The 22,997-nt window shown below is 57.4% G+C and overlaps 1 protein-coding gene across 1 annotated transcript; it reads right to left on the bottom strand.

Moving 5' to 3' along the window:
* On the bottom strand, positions 1-21,387 carry IL2RB (interleukin 2 receptor subunit beta). The gene is made up of 10 exons (XM_037847698.1): positions 21,281-21,387; positions 16,978-17,086; positions 16,499-16,613; positions 15,314-15,398; positions 12,941-13,046; positions 11,443-11,591; positions 10,081-10,249; positions 9,126-9,246; positions 5,689-5,773; positions 1-2,781 (listed from the first exon to the last, which is right to left on the bottom strand). The coding sequence occupies exons 2-10, from the start codon at positions 17,066-17,068 to the stop codon at positions 2,032-2,034; spliced, it is 1,671 nt and encodes a 556-aa protein (XP_037703626.1). The 5' UTR covers positions 17,069-17,086; positions 21,281-21,387; the 3' UTR covers positions 1-2,031.
* Between the last annotated feature and the right edge of the window lie 1,610 nt (positions 21,388-22,997).

Here is a 22,997-nt window from a genome sequence, read left to right as displayed (position 1 = left end):
TCATTTAAAAAATATGTATGATAACACATGACCAAAACAGGAGAAATTCAACCTTCACAAGAAGTCTTCAAACTAGAGCAGGCAAATACTATTCCCTTTTGGGGGTAAGAAAACTGATTTGTGGACAGGGAGCTCAGGTCTGATGCTCAGGCCAGGACCTAAGGGGCCTTGTGGGGAGGAGCATAAAAGCATTTTATAGCAGAGGGTGGGAAGTGGGGCTGCCCTACAATTAAGCCCTTTCCAGTGGTAAGAAACCCAAGATTCAGCCAACCTCAAGAAAGGGGAGTTTATTTTTGGGACATAAAGGAAACTGGAATCCTGACCCAATGTCAGTAGAACCCTGGGCAGCAAGAGTTTCTCTATCAGCTACTGGGGACCTCCTCTAACAGGGCTCCACTGCACCCAGCTTTTCCTGGGCATGTTTCCCCATCTGCAGGGGCTACTAGGGCCTCCCTCTCTTCCTCCCTGGGTTCAAATCCTGGACTGAGAGACAATCTGATTGGCCAGCTCAGGCCCAGCCCCCTTGAATTGGCAGGGCTTCTGTCCCGAGCCACCTCACAGGCTGACGGTCAGCCTATAAACGGACTTGCTTTAGTCAGGTGCCCAATCAGCTGCTAGCAGGGCCTACAAATGCTGGGCACTGTGCTTCCCAGCTCCCAGGTGGCTGGGATTTGCTCCTTGCCTTATAATCTGGGAGGAAGGTTGTGACAAACATCACAGTGTGATGAGTGCCAGGGACTGAGGAAAGAGACGCAGAAGGTGGTGGGGAGCACTAGAAAGGAAGGGGCCAGCTGGGAGCAGATAAGTGTGGGGCTGAGCCTCCTGTACTGGGTGGCACACTGGACCCCAGGAGGGCATGGGACTCCCTCTCTCCAAGTCTTCACCTCAGAAGGCTCACAGTGGCAGGAGGTGGTCCCGTGAGGTGGGTGGTGCACACGGAGCCCAGGCAGGGTAGAGCCAGGTAATTCATTAATTCATCCAAGGTCTATGATCAGGTGCCTGGCTCTGTGTCAGGTCCCCTCCCAAACCTCCAGTCTGGAGACTGGGTTGCTGGCTCCTGGGCTGCACAGGGAGTGGGGAGGGGAGGGGCCCAGGCTTGGGCCCCCCATGGCAGCAACAGGCGTGGCACTTGGAGGGGCTGCTGCTTGTGCTGCTTGCACTCCTGGATCTACTTCACATTGTGTCTGTGAGGCCATGGTAGAGAGGTCCCACCTGTGTCCACTGTGCTGGGGGATTTGTGTCGGAAGGAAGCGGTAGTCAAGCATCCCAAGTCCCAAAGAGATCCCAAGGGGGGTGTGACAGGGCTGCTTGGTCCAACTGCCCAGTGGCCCTGAGAGCTTCTCCTTCCCGAGCTGGAATTCGAAGTCTTGGCACACTAAGAGGGTGGTGTCTCTTTTCAGGGGAAGCAGAACTGACACTTGCTAGATAGGGGTAAGTTGTCATACAGATGAGAGAGAAGAGGGGCTGAGGGAGCTACAGCCTTTCCATAGGATCATCCTGAGGGTCCCAGAAGGGAGTGGACATGATACTGCAGGGGCAAGGACCAGGCCAAGGAGTGTGGATTTGATGCTCAGGGCAATGGGGAGCCATGGCAGAGTTTTAAACAGGGAAAGAACATGGCCACATTTGCATTGGGGAAAAAGCATCCTGGCTGCCGTCTGGAGGGTGGATGGGAAGAGGTGAGACTGGGGCCGGAAGCCCAGCGAGGAGGCCGGGTGACGACAGCGAGCAGTTGGGAGGCTGGAGAGGACGGAGGCTGCTGAGGCAACAGCTCCAGAACTCCCTGGTTGACAAGGGGGAACAGAACGGGTCCTGACTTGGGAGCGGCAGCTGAGGTTTGGGAGTGGACGGGCTGAGTGTGTGGGGCTGGATGGGGACTGTTGGGCAGAGGTGTCCAAGGGACAGCTGGACCCTGAGTTTCCTTGGCAACGGACGAGCCTGGAGGACTTGCCCAGAGAGAACCCTCAGCTAGGCCTGCCTCCGGCCAGGTGCAGCAGCAGACAGCCCCTCACCTCCACCTCGGCCGGCTGTCTATACTGAGTGAGCTGGATCCTGATCCTGGAGTTCTTGGAGGGACAAGTAGGCATCAGTGTTCAGGGTCAGGCAGGAAGTGAGGGCCCTGCCCTGACCCTGCCCAGGAGGGGTGACCCAGGGGGGACCACGTCCCTCCCCAGGGCTGGGAGGAGACACCTCCTCTCTGGCCTCTTCCAGTGCCAGCTCCAGGGGCGACTGGGGACCCACCAGTTCAGGGGCTTCTGGGACAGGGGTCCCCAGGGGCCTGAGGCCCGAGTCTCCAGGGACTCCCACCTGCAGGGAGGGGGACAGCCTCTCTTCACCAGCCTCCCTGCCCCCAAGGGCAGTGTTTTGGGGGCCTGGGCCACCAAGGAGACTGGGGGAGAAGAGCAGCAGGTCTTCCCCGGGGGGGAAGGTGCAGTAGGCATCGTCCTCCCCTGGCAGAGGCAGCACAGGTGGCAGGGGGGACCCCGCGGGCACCCCAGGCCCTCCCTCATCAGGCTCCTCTGCACAGGGGTCATAGGTGAAGTACACTTGGCAGGCCTCGATCTCCAGGGCATCCGGGAGGTGGAAGAAGAAGTAGCCCTGGTTGGTGAAGCAGCTGGTCAGAGAGTGGCCGCTGGTCTCGGGTGAGGGCACCTTGTCCGGCTGCGGCAGGAGCAGCTGCATGGCCTTGGCGTCCCTCTCCAGCACCTCCAGTGGGGAGATCTCGGGTGCCAGCCCACCAGGGCTGAAGGAGGATGAGGGGAAGGGTGAAGAGAGCCACTTCTGCCAGGAAAGAGGTCATGGAGGGTAAGTGGGTGTCCCTGCTGCCCCCCAACCCCTCCACAGACTCAGCAACAACTCCTAACTCTTCCTCTTGGCTCAGGACCACCCCCACAAGGAACCCTTGACGGGGCCCCCCTTCCTCACTGCACCCATCTGCTGGGTTGGGGCACCCTGAGCCCAGGGTGTCTGATCCACAGCCCCAGCACAGGCCTTCCGGGCTCCCAGCAGGTGCTCAGGGAATGTTTGTTGGTTGAGTGAGGGACTGTTTGTCTAGCACCTTCTATGGCCTGGCTCTGGTCTAGGGGCTGGGGATACAGAGAAAATGGAATCCTCTGGTGGACACTAGCATGTGTGTGAATTAACCAACTAATGCCAAAGCCGAAAGAGCTCCTTGCTTTACAGATGCCGAGAGAAGGTGGGCCCAAAACCTGGGTGCCCCACTCCTACTGCTCGGGACATGTCTCTGGTGGAGAGCTGATGGTCTCCCCATACCCACCTCTCCCTCCCAGTGCCCCGCAGTCTCCCAGGGAGAGCAACGCATCCATCAAGAGCCCAGAGGGCCCTGGCAAGGAGAGGGCAGACTCAGTTCCAGGCCCAGCTCTGGCAATCATGACCCTGGGCAGGTCAGTGCTCCTCTCTGAGCCTCAGTTTCCCCAGTAATTAGCTGTCTCTTTCCTGGCTTCCTCACTGCTATCTGTCAGACCTGGCAGGGAGAGGTCAGGTGAGAAAATGGAGATGCAAACCCCTGGCCCAGGGTACAGTGCAGGCTGCACCATGGAGATGGAGGTAGGAGTAGAGCCCCAGGGTGGTGTGATGGGGCTTCTGGTGGGTGAGTTTGAGATTCCAGCAGCCCTCTGTCCTGGGAGCTCTCTTTGGCTGGATTGGAAAACCCCTACTACTGGGAATAGCTCACCTACAGTACCCTTGAGGGGGGACACGTGTCTCCTTAAACTCCTTCCTGGGGCCTAGAGGTAGTGAGCGCAGCCCAGGCTCTGACAGCCCAATCAGCAGATTGCAAATGAACTGATGAACCAGCAGAGAGGCCTGGTTCTCCCTCCCCAGGGTGGTTTCTGGGCTGAGCTGGCTGTTACACACACACGTATGTACACACTTACATATGCACACACACAATCCCACAGGCACACACACAGTTCACACACACATCTACCCACACAATTCAATGACATCTTCCCACTCCCCATTCTTTAAATGCTCCCCAAAACTGGGAGTTCGTGTTATAAGAGAAAAGGCCAAGAGAGAACATGAGAGGACGAGAAGGGCGTGCTGGGGATGGCAGAGAGCAGTGGCAGGGCAGGAGGGGGAAACAGTGCCTGCCGGCGAGGTCTGCAGCGCTGGAGGAGGCGGCAGAGGGAACGGTGACACTGAGCACGGCAGCCAGCAGAGGCGGAGGCCAGGCCCGTGGCCAGCACTGGCCCCTCTCAGAGGTGTGTGTGCTCAGTTGCTTCCTGGGTTTTGCCCAAAATGGGAGTCAAGGAGAAACTCGTCTCCTACTCACACACACACACACACACACACACACACACACACACACACACACACACACACACACACACACACACACACACACACACACACACTCATGCCCAGATCTCACAGATGGGGGCAGGCCTCACTGCCTTGGAGTCAAGGGTCCTGGAGGAGACAGGGAAGGGAATGGGCTTCTCTCGTGGAGAAAAGCATGGGGGTCTGTCCAGAGCAGCCCCACCCTAGTCACACTGGGTATCCCCAGGGCCTCCTCAGGATACCCCGTTGGCCAGACTAAACCTCAGGGGAAGATGGAGAGGTCTGCAGCTCTCCAGGAAGGACCCTGCTTCCACCTCAAAATGTCCCAGGCCCAAAGCATCAGAAGGCCATCAAGCTAGACGAGGCCTGAGGAGGTATCTAGTCCAGCTGGATATCAATTTCAATACAGGAATGTAGTATTTCTGATACATAGTCAGCCAAGGCTTGCTTGAATACCTCCCTTGATGGGGTGCTCACTACCTATAGGCCTGAGGAAGGAACTTTAAGGAGATACATTTCCCCACCTCAAGGGTACTGGAGATGAGATATCCCGTCTTAGGGGTTTTTAAAGAATTCCAATAGGGGACCTGATCAGTCCTGACTGAGGAATTCAAAAGCCAGCTCACAACGGTGCCCATCCAGGATGGCTTTTGTGCCCCTCACTGCTCCCCTGACCCCTCGACCCCTTGCCACCCCACCTAGGGAGCCTGGAGTGGGGTCTGGTGGTTGAGGCAGGCCCACCACATCCCCCTTCCTGCCGGAGGCTTCTTGCCTGAAGCAGGTGTGGGCAGGCGGAGGGGATGGCTGCACTTTGGATGTTCACAGGATCACCAGCATGTGGGCCTGCACTGTGAAAACGAGTCTGTGTTTGTGGCTGAAGTGACCAGAGAACCCATTATGGAGACTGTGGGACTTTCACACGGGGCAGGGGGAGCACTCACCCCCTGACTGGGCCCACACAGGCAGGGGGTGGGTGGACTTGTCCCCGGCAAGCCCTGTGCAGCCACAAGCTGGCGACAGTCCTCCTAGCTAGGGTCCCTTATTGGGGGCTGGGGCGTCTTCTCCAGGCAATACACATCACAATGCTGTTTTCCCCCACCTTACAGATGAGGAAAGCCAGGCACAGAGAGGTTCTGTAACTTGCCCAAGGCCACACAGCCAGGAAGTCTGGCACAGATGGGAGGTGCAAGGCAGCCTGTGAGTGCTGGTGCCAGAGCCAGAGAAAAGGACCTGGGCCTGCACCCACCCGGGGACATTTCACCTCCTCTTGCCAAGCGCAAACACCACTAAACCTGCACCACCTCCCCACCCCACTTTCACCACTGCCCACCCTCTGGCCAGCCCAAGTCAGCTGCCCCTGCCGCCTCACCTGTGGACTCTTACCTGGAAATCTCCTCCATGCTCTGAGCTCAGCTGGGAAAAGAACTCCGAAGGGTCTGGGATGTGACACTTCAAAACCTTCTTCAGCCTGCACAGGAGGGAGGGAGGGTGAGGCAGGGAGGGAACCAGGACCCTGCCATCAGCCCCAGCAGCTCTGCAAGCAAGGCAGGCAGCCATTCAATATCGATGGAGTGCTGGGTGCGCTGGGTGCTGGGGACACAGGAATGTCCAAGACAAAGAAGAGCCTGCTCTTGAGGGCTGACATTCTAATGGAGAGACAGACATGAAACAAGTGTGTCCCATTCCCATTCATTCTGGGGAGACAAAGAGCAGGGTGCTATGCAAGAGAAGGATGGGGGGTGGGCAGGGCAGGGCAGGGCACCACACAAGCCAGGGCTCTCAAGGATGGAGGTGGCTGGAGCAGAGCGGTAGGAGAAAGGCTGGCTCGTGGACCGCCCAGGCAGGACTGCCATGGTTGGTGGGTGTGCCGGTTTGGATGTATTATGTCTCCCAAAACTACCTGTTCTTTGATGCAATCTTGTGGGGGCAAACGTATTAGTGTTGATTAGGTTGGAACCTATTGGTTCATTGTTCCCATGGAGATGTGACTCAATCAACTATGGGTGAGATCTTTCATTGGATTATTTCCATGGAAGTATTGCCCCACCCATTCAGGTTGGGTCTTTATTGGATCACTGGAGTACTTTAAAAAAAAAAAGCCACACAGGCCCAGGCGCAGAGCAGCTGTGAGTGACATTTTGGAGAGGAACTGCAGCTAAGAGAGGACAAAACACCCCAAGAGCAACATTTTGGAGAATGCCATTTTGAAACACAACCTGTGAGCAAGTGGTCAAAAGTCATGTGCCTTCCGAGCTAACAGAGATTTTCCAGACACCAGTGGCCTTTCTCCATTGAAGGTACCCTATCGTTGATGCCTTACCTTGGACACTTTATGGCCTTAAGATTGTAACTTTGTACAATCTTTGTAAACCCCCTTTATAAAAGCTAATCCATTTCTGGTGTTTTGCAAAACAGCAGCATTAGCAAACTGGAACAGTGGTTCAGGTCGTGCACTGTCTAAGGGTACCTGACTTGGGGGGGTGGGTGAGCGGGGCTGAATTCCAGCCCATTTTGCTTGCCAAGCTGAGTGCCCTGGCACATGTATACATCTGCCTGGAGGGAGTGGCACCATTTTCTGACTTGCACAAAGCTTCCACATGGCTGGTGATGGCCCCCAAGGGTTGAGTGTATTCCAAGCGCCATGGGCTGCCCCTGAGAGTTACGCAGGAGAGCTGCCTGGTTGAGAATGGATTGAAGAGGAGCAAGACTGGCAATGAGGGGACCATGAGGAGGCTACCGCAGTGGTCCAGGCGAGAGGAGTCCCAGTCTGGGAACATGGGCACTGAGCAGGGAGATGGTTTCCCCTGAATACCTCCAGAGCATGGGGCTGGGGGTGAGAGTGGGAGGGGAAATGTCCATCTCTCTTGGGAGGGCAGGGGAAACAGGAGCCCTGAGTAGAAACTTGAGCTCCTGCCCGTTTCTCTACTAACTGGCTGTGTGACCTGGGGCAGATGAGCTGCCCTCTCTGGCACCAGTCCTGGCATCGGTTAAAAGGGAGTGGCAGCCCCTGACTTCCTGCCTTCGCAGTACCGTGGGGGCAATGCACAAGATGACGTAGGCAGGCACACTTTGCAAACTGTAAAGTGCTGTCTCTCCTCTTGGGAGAAGCAGGACCATTACTGGGGAGCAGTACCCCTTGGGTACATGAGTCACCTGGCCCCTGGGGTCAAGGGCTGCGTGGGGTGAGAGGGGACACACACATGCTTCCTCAGAGGGGCTGTCAGGAACAGAGGCTCTGGAGCCAGACTGCCTGGTTTCAAACCCAGCTCTGTCACTATTACCTATGTGATCTTGCACAAGTTACTTAACCTCTCTGAGCTTCATCTGCTGGAAAACGGGAATATTGGATTAAAAGTACTGACAAAAATGTTAGGAAGTTTAAGTGAAACAATTTATATAATGTCCTCAGAGCAGGGCTCAGTATTGCTCTAATAATAGCAGCTGCCCATGCTCAACACTAGTGGTTACTCCTGCTGTAAGTGACATACCTACACTGCCCCAGGGGACACACCTGGGCAGGGACTGCGCCTCTCAACTCCAGACCCAAAGGTCAGACTGCTCCTGGCATCTCTTCTCAGATCTCAGGGGCACCAGGCTCTCCACCTGCCCTCCCCGTGGGTCCCCCACCCCAAGGAATGCTGCCAGCTTCCACCTGCTACTCAAACTGCACTCCTGACCCTCCCTCAGCCCTCGACAGGCTCTGCTCTTTTCCTGTCCTCTGAATCTCTCAATCCCATCTATTTCTCTCCTCGGGGGCCTCCACCCTGGGCCAAGTCACTGTCATCTCCTACCCGGGCTCCTCACCATCCCCCATATCTGCTCTGCCCTCCCCCAGGCCAATGGGCACCCAGCAGCCAGAGCCACCGCCAGCAAGGCTGATCCCATCATGCTCCTGCAGACACCTCCCACGCAGCCCAGAGAACAGCTCCATATCCTCGCCACGGCCTGGAGACCTCATGAAGTCTGGTTGCTGCCTGCGGGTCCTGGCTCCGTCAGCCTTCTTCCCTGTCCCCTCCCGACCTGTGGCCACACCAGTCACCAGGTACTCTCAGTTCCTAGAATGCCCCTCGCCCCTTCCCCTGGCCTTTGCACAGGCTGTTTCCTTGGCCTGTGATGCTCTCCCCACCACACCACTCCCCACCACTCTACTTTGCCTGGTTAGCTTCTACTCCTTTGGATTGCAATGGAATCACCACTTCCCAGGAAGTTTCCCCTGCTGCCCCCCCACACCCCTCCCCCAGCTGAGGATCCTCTCCCTGCCACCTGCTCCCAATGCATCCAGCACCTTCCACCACCCTCCTAAGAAGGGCATGTCATACATGTGTGTGATTAATCACACACCTCCCCATGGGGCTTTGAGCCCCAGGAAGATGGAACCACGTGCATGTGGCTTGTCGTGCCCCAGCATCCAGTGGTCCCTGGCACTGAGCTGGTGCTCAATGCAGGAAGGAATAAATGGATGAATGCCCAGACCTAGAAGACCAAGAGAATCAACACACAGAGAGGCAGAGGTGCACACACACCCACACCCACACACACACACTGGTCTTGAGGTGATGCTCTGGGCAGGCCCCCCCATGGGGCTCTCCCTGGAGGGCTCTGTCTTCCCGACTCTCTTCCTGGGGCTGGTTCCATGGGCCAAGGGGTACCATCTTTGGGAGTGGATCATAGGGGAAGGCCAGGTGTTAGGCAGGGAGGACCCTCTGGAGGGCAGAGGGAGCACAGATGTGTCCGAGCAGGGGGCTCAGCCCGGCGCTGACCTGGCCGCTGGGAGTGTGCTGGGTGGGACTGTGAAGGACACGGACAGGGCACTCTCTTACCATGGTCCAATGTACCGGCAGCTGGCCAGCAGGTAGACTAGGACAACGAAGCCAACGGTGCCGCTGAGGCCCACGGCGAGGTGGCCCAACCAAGGGTAGGGCCAAGTCTCTTTTCCGGGGGCTGCCCAGGTGGTGGGAGGAGAGGCAAGAAGAGGCGGTGAGAGCAGTGCCCCGCTTGCCCCAAATCCCATCACTCCAGCGTCCCCCCACCCCAACCTGGTGCCACTCGTGTTGGGTGCAGGGCCCTACAGGGCCTTCCTGTATCTGGGTAGCTGAGTGGTTCTGCCTGAAGCCTGCCCTCTCTGGAAAGCCAGGTTTGAAGATGCCTCTTCTCTAAGGCATCCATCATCACCAGGCCCAGAAGAACGGAGGGCTCCCACAGCCCCTCGGCAGCCTAGGTTCCACACAGCCCTGCTGCCCCCCTCCCTTCCTCTGATCAAGCCCAAAGTATCACAAGAGGAGGGACAGGCTGACCACAGACCCAAGGCCCTCGCAGGGCCCCAGCCCACCCAGCAGACACTCTGTGGGCACCTGGTGTCTGCCAGACCATCATCACAGCAGCCCTGTCTTGGTAGCCCCATACCCACTTTACAGATGAGAAAACTGAGGCTGAGAGGTGAAAGCAGCCGGCCCCTGACCCTGGCAGAAACCAGGGGTTGAATGCTGAGGGGTAGACAAAATGTGAAGCGCCTTCCTGGCCTCCCCACTGACTCACAAGGCCTCGGGCAAGTCCCAGGCCCTCCCCAAGCCTCTGTTCCCATCTGTAAAATGGGTCACAGCAAATGAGCTCCTGGAAGGTGGATGACAGTAAACAGAGCCAAACGCTGCACCCCCTGCTCCAGACAGGAGGGGACAGAGACACAACAGCTCCTGCTCCACCCACTGTTCCCAGAGTCTCACTTGGCCGATTCCCTCCTGCCCAGGCCCCCTCCCCACCCCTGTGGCCCATGGGTACCTGCAGGCCTTGTCCTAAAGGCCAGGGGCTGGCTCCAGGGGCTCCATTCAGCGGCATAGCTGTTTCTCTGGGATCTGACCCGCACCTGAAGCTCATATGGAGTGTCTGGAGTCAGGGTCTCCAGGCAAATCCATTGCTGGTTCTGCTTGAGGAAGAGCAGGGGTGTCTCCTGCGACAGAGAAGGGGTGTCAGAGCCGGAGGGGTGCCTGCCACCGTCCCCACCTCCCATGGCAGGGCCGGGAGGCTGAGATCAGCACCAGCCAATGGGCCCGCCAGCCCCCGTCCCCCCATCCTCCTGACAGGCTCCCTGATGACCCAGTCGCTGGGGTGAAAAACCCCAGCCGGCCTAAACCTCTCCCTCTCCCTCATCCTCCACATCCAAAGTCATCCGCTTGTCCTCCTGGACCACCTCCGGAGCCTGGACCCATCCCCTTCTGTCCTCTCTCCCACCCCCACCCCACAGCTGATCTCCCTGCTTCTACTGCACCCCACAAGTCTATTCTCCACATGACCAGAACGAGGGATTTTTTTTTTTTTTTTTTAAGCACGACTCACCTCATGTCCCTCCCCTAAACCTTCTGACAACTTTCCATCTTGCTTGGACTAAAACTCAAATTCCTCTCTCCGACCTCCCACCCTGCCCCGCTCCACAGACCACTCCCACTTCTGGAATCACTCTTTTCACCTCTTCCTGGTCCCCGGACAAAAAGCACTGTGCTGCCTCTGCACGGACCACCTCCTCTGTTTGGAAAACCCTCCCCCAGTCAGCAACTTCTTGACCCTCAGATCCCAGGGGGCTTCAAGTGGTCCCCCGAGCCTCAAGGAGCCTGGCCCAGTCACTCTCAACCGTGTCATGCCATTGAATTTTCTTGCTAGCACTCGTTTATCTTCTAGACTCCTGTTTATTTTTTTACCGACTGTCTACCCCTTGTCTGTCTTATCCCCAACTCTCCCCAGCGTCCAGCACATAATAGGTCCTCAGTAAATAATTGCTGAATGAATGACTGAGTGAATAAAGGAATGAAAGATGAATAAATAAGTGAGGGGCCCCTGGAGATGCCCTAGGCCCCACAAGTGGCTCCCAGGGCCTCTGAAATCTCCCGGGGTGAGCCGGCACCTGCCTCTTTGCCATGTACATCTTGCCCTAGTGGCACCCTGGGGGCTGCCAAAGCTGGATCCACTGGGTGAGGAGGAGGCAGGTGGTGGGGGCAGGGCCGGGCAGCACGGAAGGGGTGGCGGGGGGGGGGGGGGGGACTTGGCCGCCAGCGACTGCCAGGGGTGGTGTGGCTTCGCTGAGATGACAATGTCATGGTGGCCAGGGCAGGGGTCAGGAGAAGGAATCAGGACAGGCTGGGGACTCACCTCCCAGCTGTGGCCCGGGGGCCGTGCCTGGGCCTCGAACTCCAGGTAATGTTCAATGTAGTGGGAGAACAGGGGGACCGTCCAGGTTACGTTGCACCTGTGGGTCCCTATTTGGACGACTCGGAGGGAGTCGGGGGCCATCAGGCGAACTGGAGGAGGGAGAGAAGTGCAGGCAACGTGGGTTACCACGGAGACAGGATGAAGCCGATGTGTGCCCCCCCAACCTGTGCACCTGCTGAGCCCCCACCCTTCTCCCGTCTCTGCTCAATTATCACCTACTTGGAGAAGTTTTTTCTGACCACTCACCACGCTCTTTCCCCCTCACCTTCTAATTTTTCTTCCTAGAACTTATCACTTCCTGATACATTAAATATTTATTTTTGTTTCTTTATATATTTTCTGTCCCCCCTCTCCCCACCCTCCCCAGACTGTGAGCTCACTATGGGCCAGGATCTTGTTGTCTGCTGTATCCTCAGTGCCCAGAATTTTACCCAGCACATTACGCATTCGATTAAATTTCTGCTGAATGAATGAAGCAAGATGACCTTTCTCCGCACTCAGATTTCATCTAAGAGTTTTACATGGGTCATTTCATTTATTTTACACTTGACGCTTATAAGGATTTTATGATACTGAAGTTAATCTAAATTTCCATAATTCTGAGATTCTAGAACTACCCAAATAACCATGAGTGGATGTTTATTTTGCACCGGCCATGTGCTGAGTAGTGCCTGTGTCTTGGCTCAGACTCCTCACGACGACCCTGGGCTGTAGTAACTCTGACTATTCCCCCTCAACAGAGGAGGAAACTGATGCCCAGACGTGCTGGATGATCTGCCCAGGACTCACACTCTGCCCCCTGCCTTCCCTAGAGAGGGACCCCAAGGTCAGATGACTGGGGAAAGGGCCTTTGGGTGGGGACAAGATAAAGCAGGCATCAGACTGAGGGGTGAAGGGGCCGGGCACTCAGTCATTCAATCCGGTGTGGAGACACAGGGGTGGCAGAGGCCCTGCCCTCAGTGGGCTCACAGCCCAGGAAGCAAGAGGGACCCACCATCAGGCAGTGGCCACCTGGGATATAAATGCTCTGAAAGAAGAGGTACAAAAGGCCTCTTGTAGGAGGTGACCCTTCACTGAGCTTTGAAGAGTAGGTAGAAATTTCCCAGTGGGAAGAGACTTCCAGGCAGTAGGCTCAGGAAGTGCAAAGGCTCAGAAGCACAGACGGGCATGCTGGGCTTGGAGAGCCATTGGCTGTAGTGGAGAAATAAGCCAAAGAGGAGGAAGGCTGAGAGATGAGACCAGGGCCGGGTCCTGAGTGGCCTTGAACGCCAGCGTCAGGAGCCAGGACTTAATCCCAAGGGCAGAGGGCAGTGAGCTGGCCAGAAGCAGGTATAGGAGCTGATGGGGAAGAGAGGCTGGAGCAGGGAGGATCCCAGAGGGGAAGGAAGGGAAGGAGATGCCCACCCCTGCCCCAGCCCCACCCAGGGGCCTCACTCACGGTTCTCAAAGGGCTTGAAGACCTGGCTGGTCATCATCCTCCACCTCTCCCCTTCGCGGCACATCACGCTCAAGTTGACGTTGTCAGCCGCAGTCAGCTTCTGAGACTGCAAGGGAAGGAGGGCAGGGATGCAGCCAGCAGCAGCGGGGAGGGAGCGGTCCTCAGAGAGGGGGACAGGAAGGACGAGCAAGGCTAAAGCAAAGGTGCCCCGCTACTTTGTGCCTGCAGACTTTTTTGTCTAAAGGGCCACATAGTGATTATGTCCATCTTTGCCGGTCATATGGTCTCTACCACAACTGCTCAGCTCTGCCAAAAGCAACCACAGGCAATATGTAAATGAAGGGGTGTGGCTGCATGCTGATAAAACTTTATTTACAAAAATTGGCAGTGGGCTGATGTGGCCTACAGATGCCCATTTCACAGATGGGGCAACTGAGCACAGAGGTTTGCCAACTCGTGATCTCAAGTGAAACAAGATGCCATGGTAGTGAGTTCCCCATCACAAATGGTGTGCAAACAGAGGGGGCCCCCAAGAAGGTCCAGGTCTGGAACTTTGAGAACAAAAGCCTCCCACCCCTCACCCCATCTCTCCTCACCCACACCTTGCTTTTTCTTGAAGGAAATGGCCAGGTATTGAGTGCCTCCTGTAGGCAGGTACTGCTCAGGTGCCTAAGCCACTCATCCCACTCAATTCTCAGAGCCGTTCATCCCATACTGTAGATGAGAAAACTGAGGCTCGGTGGGTTAAGGGACTTGCCCAAGGTCACCCAGGTGCTCAGTGGGGGAGCCCGGATTCAAGCCCAGGCCCTCTGCATCCACGACCCATAGAGTAGCTGCAACTCTGAGTCCTGGCCCAGCCTGTGTGACTGCAGGAGCAGCTCGGAGCCCCCTTCCCACTGAGCAGGTGGCAACACTGAGGCCCTGGAGGAGGCAGCTCCGGCCCAGGCCCTATGCTATGGGCCTGGGGGAGGTGGTTTTGGGTCCAGGACACTGGTCACAATCCCTCAGACCTTCCAGCAGGCCCCACTGTGAGCAAACCTTGTACTTCAAGAGTTCCTGGAGCCAGTCAATCCAGAAACAATTCCTCCCTCTCTACCACAGGGACCCTGCCCCAGCCTTCCGACAGCCGCCACCACCGGCCGGAATCTCCCAGATAATATCAGCAGCAGCAGCAGCAGCAGCATTATTATTACTACTACTTCTATTGTTATTGGTTTTGTAACAATGTTACTAATAATACTGTTTATGGATCAATTCCTCGTGCCAGGCACTCTTCCAAGAATTTAACACGTTATTTAATTCTCTCATCACCCTGAGCTATAAGCGCTATCACTGTCCCACCCACAGCTGAGGAAACTGAAGTACAGAGAGCCTGCTGACTAGTCCACAGTCACACAGCTAGGAAATGGTGGAGCCAGATTGGAAGGCAGCCATCCGCAGGCTCCCAGGGCCCGCCCAGCAGTCTGGTTCTAGGGGCTACGCTACTAACAGCTCCACTGCGGGTCACCATTTTCACATTCTCCTGCCTTTCAAGACTCCGTATAACCTGACGGTGGCTGGAAAAATGTAGTTGGGGCGTCCCTGGTGCCTGCCACCCCCTAAGAGGGTTTAATAAGCAATAATTTTATTCACACCCATATGGACATGGCCACATTCCCTGCAAGAGGCAGCCTGGGCTGGGAGCCCAGCAAACCTGGGTTCAAATCCCAACTTAGCTACTCCCAGGCTACGTGATCCTGGGCAGACAACACACCTCTCTGAGCCTCAGTTTCCTCGCCAGTAAGAAGGGGGTGCTGCTGGAGCCCATGGGGCTGTGAAGATCCACTGATGAGGGCAGATGTGAGCCAAGTGCTTACTCTCTCCCAGGTATAGTTCTAAGCACTTTAACCCATAGAGCAAACCTGCAAGGTGCCCTTCAGATGCCCATTTTACAGATGGGGCAACTGGGCACAGAGGTTGCCTAACACCGTCCAGGACTAGAACCCAGGCCGTGGGGCCCCAGCATCCATGCTTGTAACCCCACACTCACCAGCACCAGCCAAGAGCTCAGGGAGAGTTGGATGTGGCGGTGGTTATTATTACTGGGGCGCTCTCCCCACTTGATAAAGAATCCAGAAATGTCACAAGGCATGGGTGAGACCCTGGAAGCAGAGGCAGGAAGCCCACATCCTGGGTTCCCACCTTTGGATGCTGTCTTCCTTCGGCTCCCTCCTCTTCAGCCCCAGGCAGCCCTCTCTGGGCAAGGGGCTTGCTGGGCCCTGGCTTCTCCCCGGGCCTCCTGCCCACCCCGAGATCTCAGTCCTGGATGACAAGGACACCCTCTCTCTTCCCCCACACCCTCCCTCTCCCTTTCCCCTAGGCTCCGCTACTCACATTTGGGGGTCCAAGGATGAGGTTACAGACCCAGGTTCCCGGCGTCACCCTCACCGGGAGCAGAGCGCAGGCTTGGTTCCAGGACCTTCAAGACAAAAGATCCTTAGGAGAGAAGGAGACACCCACAGGGCTGGCCTGGGGGCCACTCGCAGATCTCTCTGCTCTTCGGCCCATGGCTGCAGCTGCTCCATCCCCAGCAGTGAGGGTGCCTGGTGCATGGACTCGACACTGGCCTCAGTGCGGGTGACGCGTGCCACTCCCTCCCCCAAGCCGCCCCCCAACCTTCCTCCCCTCACTGAGAACCTTTATCCGCCATCCCTGTCCCAGCCTGGCCTCACGGCCCCTCCCCACACAGGAGCCGGAGTGATCTTCTAGAAACACATCTAGAAGCTCAAGACACAGGTCCCTCCCCACTTAAACCTCCCCCCACCACCAAGTCTTCCCATGGGGCTTAGGGTCAGTCTAGGGAGCTGCGGACTCACATGCCCCCAGGAACCCAGGGCCAAAACCCAAAGCCACATTTGCCTCCTCCTCCTTCCTCCCTGTCCCCCCCCCAATCCAATTAGTCCCCAAGCCCAGGGAGCCCACCCCTGCCTCAGTCTCTGGAGTCTCCCCTTTCTCCCCACCCTCCACCAACCCCGCTGGGCTCAGACCCTCACTCCCTTGACCCCTAGGTGACTGGGCTCAGTGGCTCTTTCAGCAACTCCCTCCCAGCCCCCAGGCTCCCCTCCCCCCTCCCCCAGTCCCCTGTCCCCACAGCTGTCCTGGGGGGAGGGTCTCTCAAATCCCAGACTATGCAAAAAATTTGGGGCTCTCCCTTGCTACCCTCTCGCCTCTAAAGCCAAGTCCAGCCTTGGCACCGCAGGCTTGCAGCCCAGTGTCCCCGACCACTTTGTGCAGCTCACCTCCCCGGCCCCACCACTGGAACCCAGCCCTCTGCCACCCTACTCCGTGCCCCATGTTCCCTGAGTCTAAATATATGACTCCCAAAGTCTCTTAAACGATGCTGCCACTGCAGGCCCAGTTCCAAACATTTGCAATTCTAAGAGTCCGTGGGTTCTATTATTCTAAGATTCTGTACATGCAGACTTATTGGAGACTGCAATTTTAGGATTCCAAAAGTCAGTGATTGTAAGATTGCACCATCCTGAGATTTCCCGCTTTGCCAGCTGGTCCTACACTCACCGTTTGTCTGGCTGGGCGTGGACGTGGCAGGACTGGGCCTGCAGACTCCCATCCTGGCTCCAGACACACGAGATGTTGGCTTTTGAGTTGTAGAAGCACGTGAGTTTGGAAGAGTCTGCTGGGCAAGATGAGGCGTGAGTGGCTGCAGGTGCCCTGTGGTCCCCGGGACTCATCCCACCACCCCTGCTCCTGTCACCCTGTGCCCACCAGCTAAGGTGGACAGAGAAGGGACTCAAGCCTTTGAGGACCCACAGGTCATCGGGGGGCTGCAGGAACAAGGCTGCATCTCCCACAACTTGGAGATGCACATTCAGCAGCAGGGGCCAGACAAAGGGGCCGAGGGATGAGATGGATGCCTGACCCCTGGTCCCCACTGCCCCTGCCGCTGCAAGCCCCCACCTCCCTCCTCTCCCACCTCTTCCAAGGGCTTGGTCTCCTCCCCCAGGGAGGCCCAGCTGTGCAGACGCCAGGGGTCTCACCGTTCACCGTCGCTGCCAGCCCAGGGATGACCAGGGCAAGGAAGACAACGACGAGGAGGGGCAGACGCCAGGTCGGAGGAGGAGCCGCCATCACATCCACAGGGTGGAGCTGGGGCAGGGGGGTGAGGGGGAGAGAGCACAGGTGAACCCCACCTGCAGGCCCTGTCACACCCTCCCATCAGATGCAGCTTCGGGCCCCTCCAGGGTCACAGCCCTGGCCACAGATGATGGGTTCGTAATGTGCTTCCTAAACCTCAGCTTGGAGGGGCGCTGCCAGGGCACCAGGTGAAGGAGGAAACAGGTAACAGGCAGCCAGCCGAAGGGGAACCGTGAGAGCAGCACAATGACAGCACCATCGCACACTCGCCTGTAAGTACTTGACAAGCGGCGACTGACTTAACCCTCCCAGCAGCCTCGCGAGGTGGGCGCTTCTGATGTCCCCCTCCTCGGAGCTGGGGGGGCTGGTGACCTTTGCCTAGCGCCGCGGAGGGGGGCCAGGCCGGAAGCCCCCGGGTAGCCCCCAGGTAAGGCCTGCCATGTCCCTCGTGGGCTCTGTCTGGAGTTTTCCCTGACCCCACCCTCTCAGAAGGAGGCCAGGAGAGGGGTTTCCTCCAGTATCTATTAAATGCTGGATCCCGGGCCGGTCTCTAGGGCATTAGCCCAGTTGTTGGGCCCTATTTTGCAAGATACGGACCCAAGAGTGCCTGTCGCCAAAGCCCCTGGGTGCCCTGCGCCGCTGCAGCCTCCTTCCCACCTAAGGGGGGGTCAGGCGAGCCCCCCAAGAGGTGTCCGGGCCCAAGGGACTGTTCTAAGGTGGCCTTTGAGGCTCAGGTTCTGCCGATGTCTTCTGTCTTCTCATGGCCCTTCTAGCCACACCGTGGAAACTCGGGCTCGCTCAGCGCAAGGGCAAGGCACTGGCCAGGACCTGCTGCAGTGGGAACTTAGTGCAGGGGCTCGTGGTGGCTGCCACTGGCCCCCCTCAGGGGCCGGGTGCGGGGAGGGAAGTGAGAAAAGCTAGTGCAGCCATTTCAAGATAATGGGAGGAGCAGGGGTCCGGGCGGCCCAAGGCCAAGGCAGCAAAGGAGCTGGGGGTCCACAGGGGCTGCCAGGGAGGGGAGCCAGAGGAGTCTCCTTCGAACCCTGGGATGCCAGGGCCCCTGAGCGCTGGGCTTTGTTGCCCCCTCCATCCTGCCCCTCTCCCAGGCTCTCCTCCCACTTCTCTGCTTGACCCCTCTTCTTCCCCAACCTTCGCTTCCTCCTGGATTCCCCTCCCCTTCCCTCCTCACTCTGGAGTCTCACTTGGCTCCAGCTCTCGCCTCCCACGGCCTTTCTCCAGCTCAGTGCCTGCCCTGAACCAGGACTCACTCCCAATAGTCTGTGCAACCCCACTCCTGACGGGACCCCCACAGATCCAGTGAAAGCCTGGCTCTCCCCCTCAGCTCCTTCCAACTGGCTTTGGGTTTGGAGCAATCATGCACTCATCCTCCCAGTCTCCCAGCCATCCCTGACTCTGTCCCCTTCACCGCCACACTCTGCCAGCCAGAAAACCCCAGAGACAGGACAGCCCCCATGCCACCTTGCCCATTTCTTCCTCAGCCCCTGAGCCACCCTCCCAGGGCAGCCCAGGGTCCCTCCAGCCTGTGGCAGTGGCCCCCTCTGCAGCAGCCACACCCCGAGGCTCCCAGATTCATTTCCCAAAGCCCACCTCCAGCCTCCCACCTCCCTACCCAGAAACTCTCAGCGGCTCCCACTATAACATGAAGCTTAAATCCTTGTTTCCAGGCTCCAAATCTCCATTTTCAAATGGGGAAACTGAGGCAGAGAGGTTAAGCAAATTGCCCAAGGGTGCACAGCTGGTAAGAGGCAGAGCTGGACTCTGAGGGTAGAATGCCCAGCCCCCAGGCAGGGCCCCCACCTATGGTGACTCCTCAGACATACCTCCTCACCCGCACTCCTCCATGCACTCGAGAAACACGTATCGATTACCCAATAGCATTACTTGCTGAGCCCGACTCCGTGCCAGGCCCCAGGCCAGGAAAGTAAGGCTCCGAGACAGTCACTCGCCCAGGATCCCGTATGACCAGAGACAGAGCTGCCATTTCAGGCCAGGCCCTGCCCCAAGGCCTGCTCTCTCCCATTGTCCATTTTGCCCAGAGGTGAGGCTGACGGCCTTGCTGCCTGAGGAGTCAGAGTCCAGCAGGGGTACAGACGGACAAACGGGGCATCTGTCCTGTGTGTGCCCAGCCCACTGTTCCCACAGACCAGGGGCTGGTTGCCTCCTTCTTTGGCTCCCCCGACAGCACAGGGCACAGCGTTGGGACCCTGGAGGGTGTTCCCAGCAAGCCTCTCTTGTGCCCCTTCCATGCTCAGGCTCAGCCCTGGGGCAAGGGTGCTGTCGATCCTCTGTGAGGGTGCCACCCCGGGTCAGGGGGAACCCAGCCCCAGCCATCAGGGCACGCCTCATGCCCAGATCAGGACTTGGTTGAGAGGAGGAGAGTAGGGGCAAAGGGGTGCAGGGTCAAAGGAAGGTCGGGGCCAAACCACAGGCCCCAGCAGAGAAGAGAGATGGGTAGGAGCTGCCTCACCAGCTCCCGGCCACCCATAGCTGAAAGGGTGTGGGAATGGGAACAGGCCCACCCAGAGGAAACTGGGCCAAGTGCAAGGGGAGGAGAATATGGAAGGCCCCTGAAGGGTCAGGGCTAGGAGGGCTCCTTGTAGTCAGCTGGTCCTATGCCCTCACTGGGCAGAGAAGGAAACTGAGCCTCAGAGAGGCTAAGGAACCTGCTCAAGGTTGCACAGCAAGGAAGAGACCCAGCCTCAGGGGACAGCAAGGAGAACTCGGGCCCACTGGGTCCCAAGCACCCGCCCTCCTGGGCTGTCACACATGCCCAGGCGCCTGCGCCCCGCCCTCCGTGACTACAAAGCCCGCTCACAGCACTGACTCATTAGGTCCCCACCACAGCCTGGGAGGTGGCTATTGTCATCCTCATCGTACAAATGTCAGAACTGAAGCTCAGAGCTGCCCGAATTTGCTTAGAGGCAGGAGGCAAACCACATCATCTGATTTCAAGTTAGAGGATGGTGGTGATGATAGTGATGATGATGATGACGGTGAAGATGACGGTGATGGTGGTGGTGGTGATGGTGATGATGACGGCTAACACAGGGCTTTCACTCTACGCAGCACTGGTGTTAGCGCCTTGCATATACTGTCTCACTTCAGAGACCATTATTACCCCTTTCATCAGATGAGGACATCCCAGGCTAGAAGGTGGTGGAGCTGGGATGTGAACCCAGTTAGGTACAGTCTGAGGCCCCCACCTTGGCTGGTATTACAGGATTCAAGGCCAGGTATGTGGGGGCTGGGGGAGGACAGTGAAGCAGGAGCCTGGTAGCCCAAGGTGAGTCCCACTTGACCCCTGACCTTGACGGCCTCCCCTCATCTCCCCTTGTCCTCTCTACTCCCACCAACACCTCCCCACAGGACCAGGCTCTCATCTAGCTCCAGAGGCATCCTCCCGGTTAGGACTCAGCATCCAGGCTTTGGGGGAAGGGAGGGGATCCTTAGGAGTGGCTTGGCCTCTCAGCCATCCCCCACCACGATCCAAACCCAGGGTGAGAAGTCTCAGGCCCCCAGGAGAGCAAACATGTGGCTCCAGGTGGTCCCAGCAATGGATCCCCACCTCCAAGGCCAGGAGACATAGTGATCTGCCCAGGCACACAGCTAAGCAAGGGACAAAACCGGACTCGAACCCACGGCTCCCAGAGACCTGCCAGCAAACCCATTTCATAGTCAGGTGCCAGAAGGGACCCCCTTCTCCTCCCTCACCCCCAGGGGGTACTTCCTTTGGTATGAACGACATCAGCAGAGATGAGGAGGTGGCTCCTCTCTCTCCCACCCCACATCCCAGCACCTTCTTGGGGCACCCATCCCATCTGAGGCTTGGGCTGGCCTTCTTCCCCTGAGTCTTCCCACATCCTTCTTACCCTTCTGAGCGACTTCCAGCCTCCCTCAGGGTAGGCTGGGAAGGAGGTGGAGCTTGGGACTGGGGACCAGTTTTTTCTCCAACCAGGAGCCTTGAAAGCAGGGCCCATCACCTCCCCAGGGGATCCCAAGATAAGGTTGGGGGTGAGGGCTGGGGGACTGAAGAGCAGACGGAAACTGCTGGGGAAACTGAGTCAGAGCTGAACGACTTCTCCATAACCTTCAGCCCCAGCCCCACTGGCTGGTCCACAGGGGCCAGGAGGGAGTCCCTGGGTGCCCTGCGGGCAGGGCGGGGTGAGGGCGGGATGGGGGCATCACCTGATTGAGACATGAGGCCGCGGCGCGCTCTTTGCCGTCCTCCCTGCTGCTGAGGCTGTGGCCATCTCCCCAGGGCCCAGCTCCGGCTCTGGTAGCAGACGCTGATAGAGCCAGCAAAGACTAAAACCCCAGGGCCAGCCCACTTCCTGTGCAGAGCATGGAGGGGCCAAGGCCTGGGGAGGAGGGCGGGTGGGGAGACTGGTTGGTGAGAAAGCCTGAAACTCCCACAAGCACCTAGGGACCAGATAAAGATCTCCAGATCTCCCTCCTCTGCTGGGGGTGTCCTGAGACAGAGCTGGGGCCGCGGGTGTTGTGGCAGCACACACACACACACACACACAAACACGCGCGCGCGTGCGCGCACACCCACATACTCTAGAGTGGAAGCCCCTCTACACACAGCTCAAGGGGATACAGCCCCGTCTTTGCTCTCCTGCACCACCCCCACCCCATCTCACACAGGTCACCCCAAACCTCTGACACCTTCATCCGGTCACACTCACACCCACTAACACTAGGCCTCACACAAACACGTCCCTGTAGGTGCTGCTCTTACCCTCATCCCAGCCAGAGACGCGGAGAGCTCCCTTTTCACCCAGCCTCCCAGGAAATTCCTCACTAAGTTTATCAGTTTATATAAATCATTCAGAGGTGACTACTTAATGGGGCTCTGAGAACAGTTTGGAAGACATTTATTGAGCAATCTAGAACCTTCTCTTCCTCTGAAGTTATGGTTCCTAATCCTCCCTGCCTCCTTTGCCCGCCTTTTGGAGTGTGGTGGGGGCTGGAGCTCAGGGTTGTGGTGTTTTTTTTTTTTAATGATTAAAAGTTACAGGCCCCTCTTGAGGAACAGGCACTCTCTCTCTATGCGTTCTCACAGACCTCCTTCACAGAGCCCAGGGGAGGCACCTTCCCCCTTCCTCCTGATGCTAACTGCTCTGGTTTGGAGGGTTATAATTGCAAGCTGCTGCCTCTTTCTGAGAAGGGTTGGGGAATCACTGGATGGGAAGTTGGAAGAGCAGCTGTGCAGAAGCTGCCACCTGCACAGAAGTGAAAAAGTGGAAATAAAGACCCTAAAAAAGAGAATCAAGCCCAACTCCCTTCTGCAAACCGGTGCTGAGCTGGGGAGGGAGAAGCATGAGGGCAGCGTGGCCGGGGAAGAGCAAGACTTGCATCCAAGCCTGCTCAACAGCCGGGTGACCTTGGCCTTCCGGCATTTCTGTTTCCACACCTATAAAAAGTGACTAAAAGCTACTGCCTGGGTATGTCCAGAGGACTGAATAATCAGGGATGAATAAAGCTCCTGGCAGCTCACAATAAAGGGAGTTCCTTCCCCATCCCACTTTCCTTCACCCCCAGAGGGAGGCTTTCTGGTTGCAGGAGAGGGTGATAAATATAACGGGTGACAGCGATTTACTCGGCAGGGTTTGCTAAGCGTGGACTCTCTCTGGAGGCTGCACTGGTTCTCCTGGGGAGGGAAGCCCGGTGAGTAAGGGCTGGGAGGAAGGATGGTTTTCACTGCAGACCCTTTTGCACTAAATGAATGGATTTTTCTGCCTCTAAGTAAATGAATTCAGTTACAAATGTAGAGCACATCGTCTTGGTTTCCCAGGGCTGCCAGAACAAAGCTCCACGAACTGGTGGCTTGAAACAGCAGAAACTTATTCTCTCACGGTTCTGCAGGCTGCAAGTCTGAAACAGAGGTGTCAGCAGGGCC

Source organism: Choloepus didactylus, chromosome 8 (genome assembly GCF_015220235.1).
Source record: "Choloepus didactylus isolate mChoDid1 chromosome 8, mChoDid1.pri, whole genome shotgun sequence".
NCBI classification, from domain to species: domain Eukaryota; kingdom Metazoa; phylum Chordata; class Mammalia; order Pilosa; family Megalonychidae; genus Choloepus; species Choloepus didactylus.
The sequence above is the reverse complement of the archived record's forward strand: the minus strand, read 5'-3'. Positions and strand labels throughout refer to the sequence as shown.

What these genes read in the sequence shown, in the direction of transcription:
- IL2RB (XM_037847698.1), bottom strand. Translation starts at nt 17,068, where the DNA reads ATGGCGGCTCCTCCTCCGACCTGGCGTCTGCCCCTCCTCGTCGTTGTC. An exon ending in TGCCGGTACATTGGACCATG is followed by an intron (nt 5,774 to 9,125) that starts GTAAGAGAGTGC and finishes CCTCCTGTGCAG; the next exon opens with GCTGAAGAAGGTTTTGAAGT. An exon ending in AGCATGGAGGAGATTTCCAG is followed by an intron (nt 2,782 to 5,688) that starts GTAAGAGTCCAC and finishes CTTTCCTGGCAG; the next exon opens with AAGTGGCTCTCTTCACCCTT.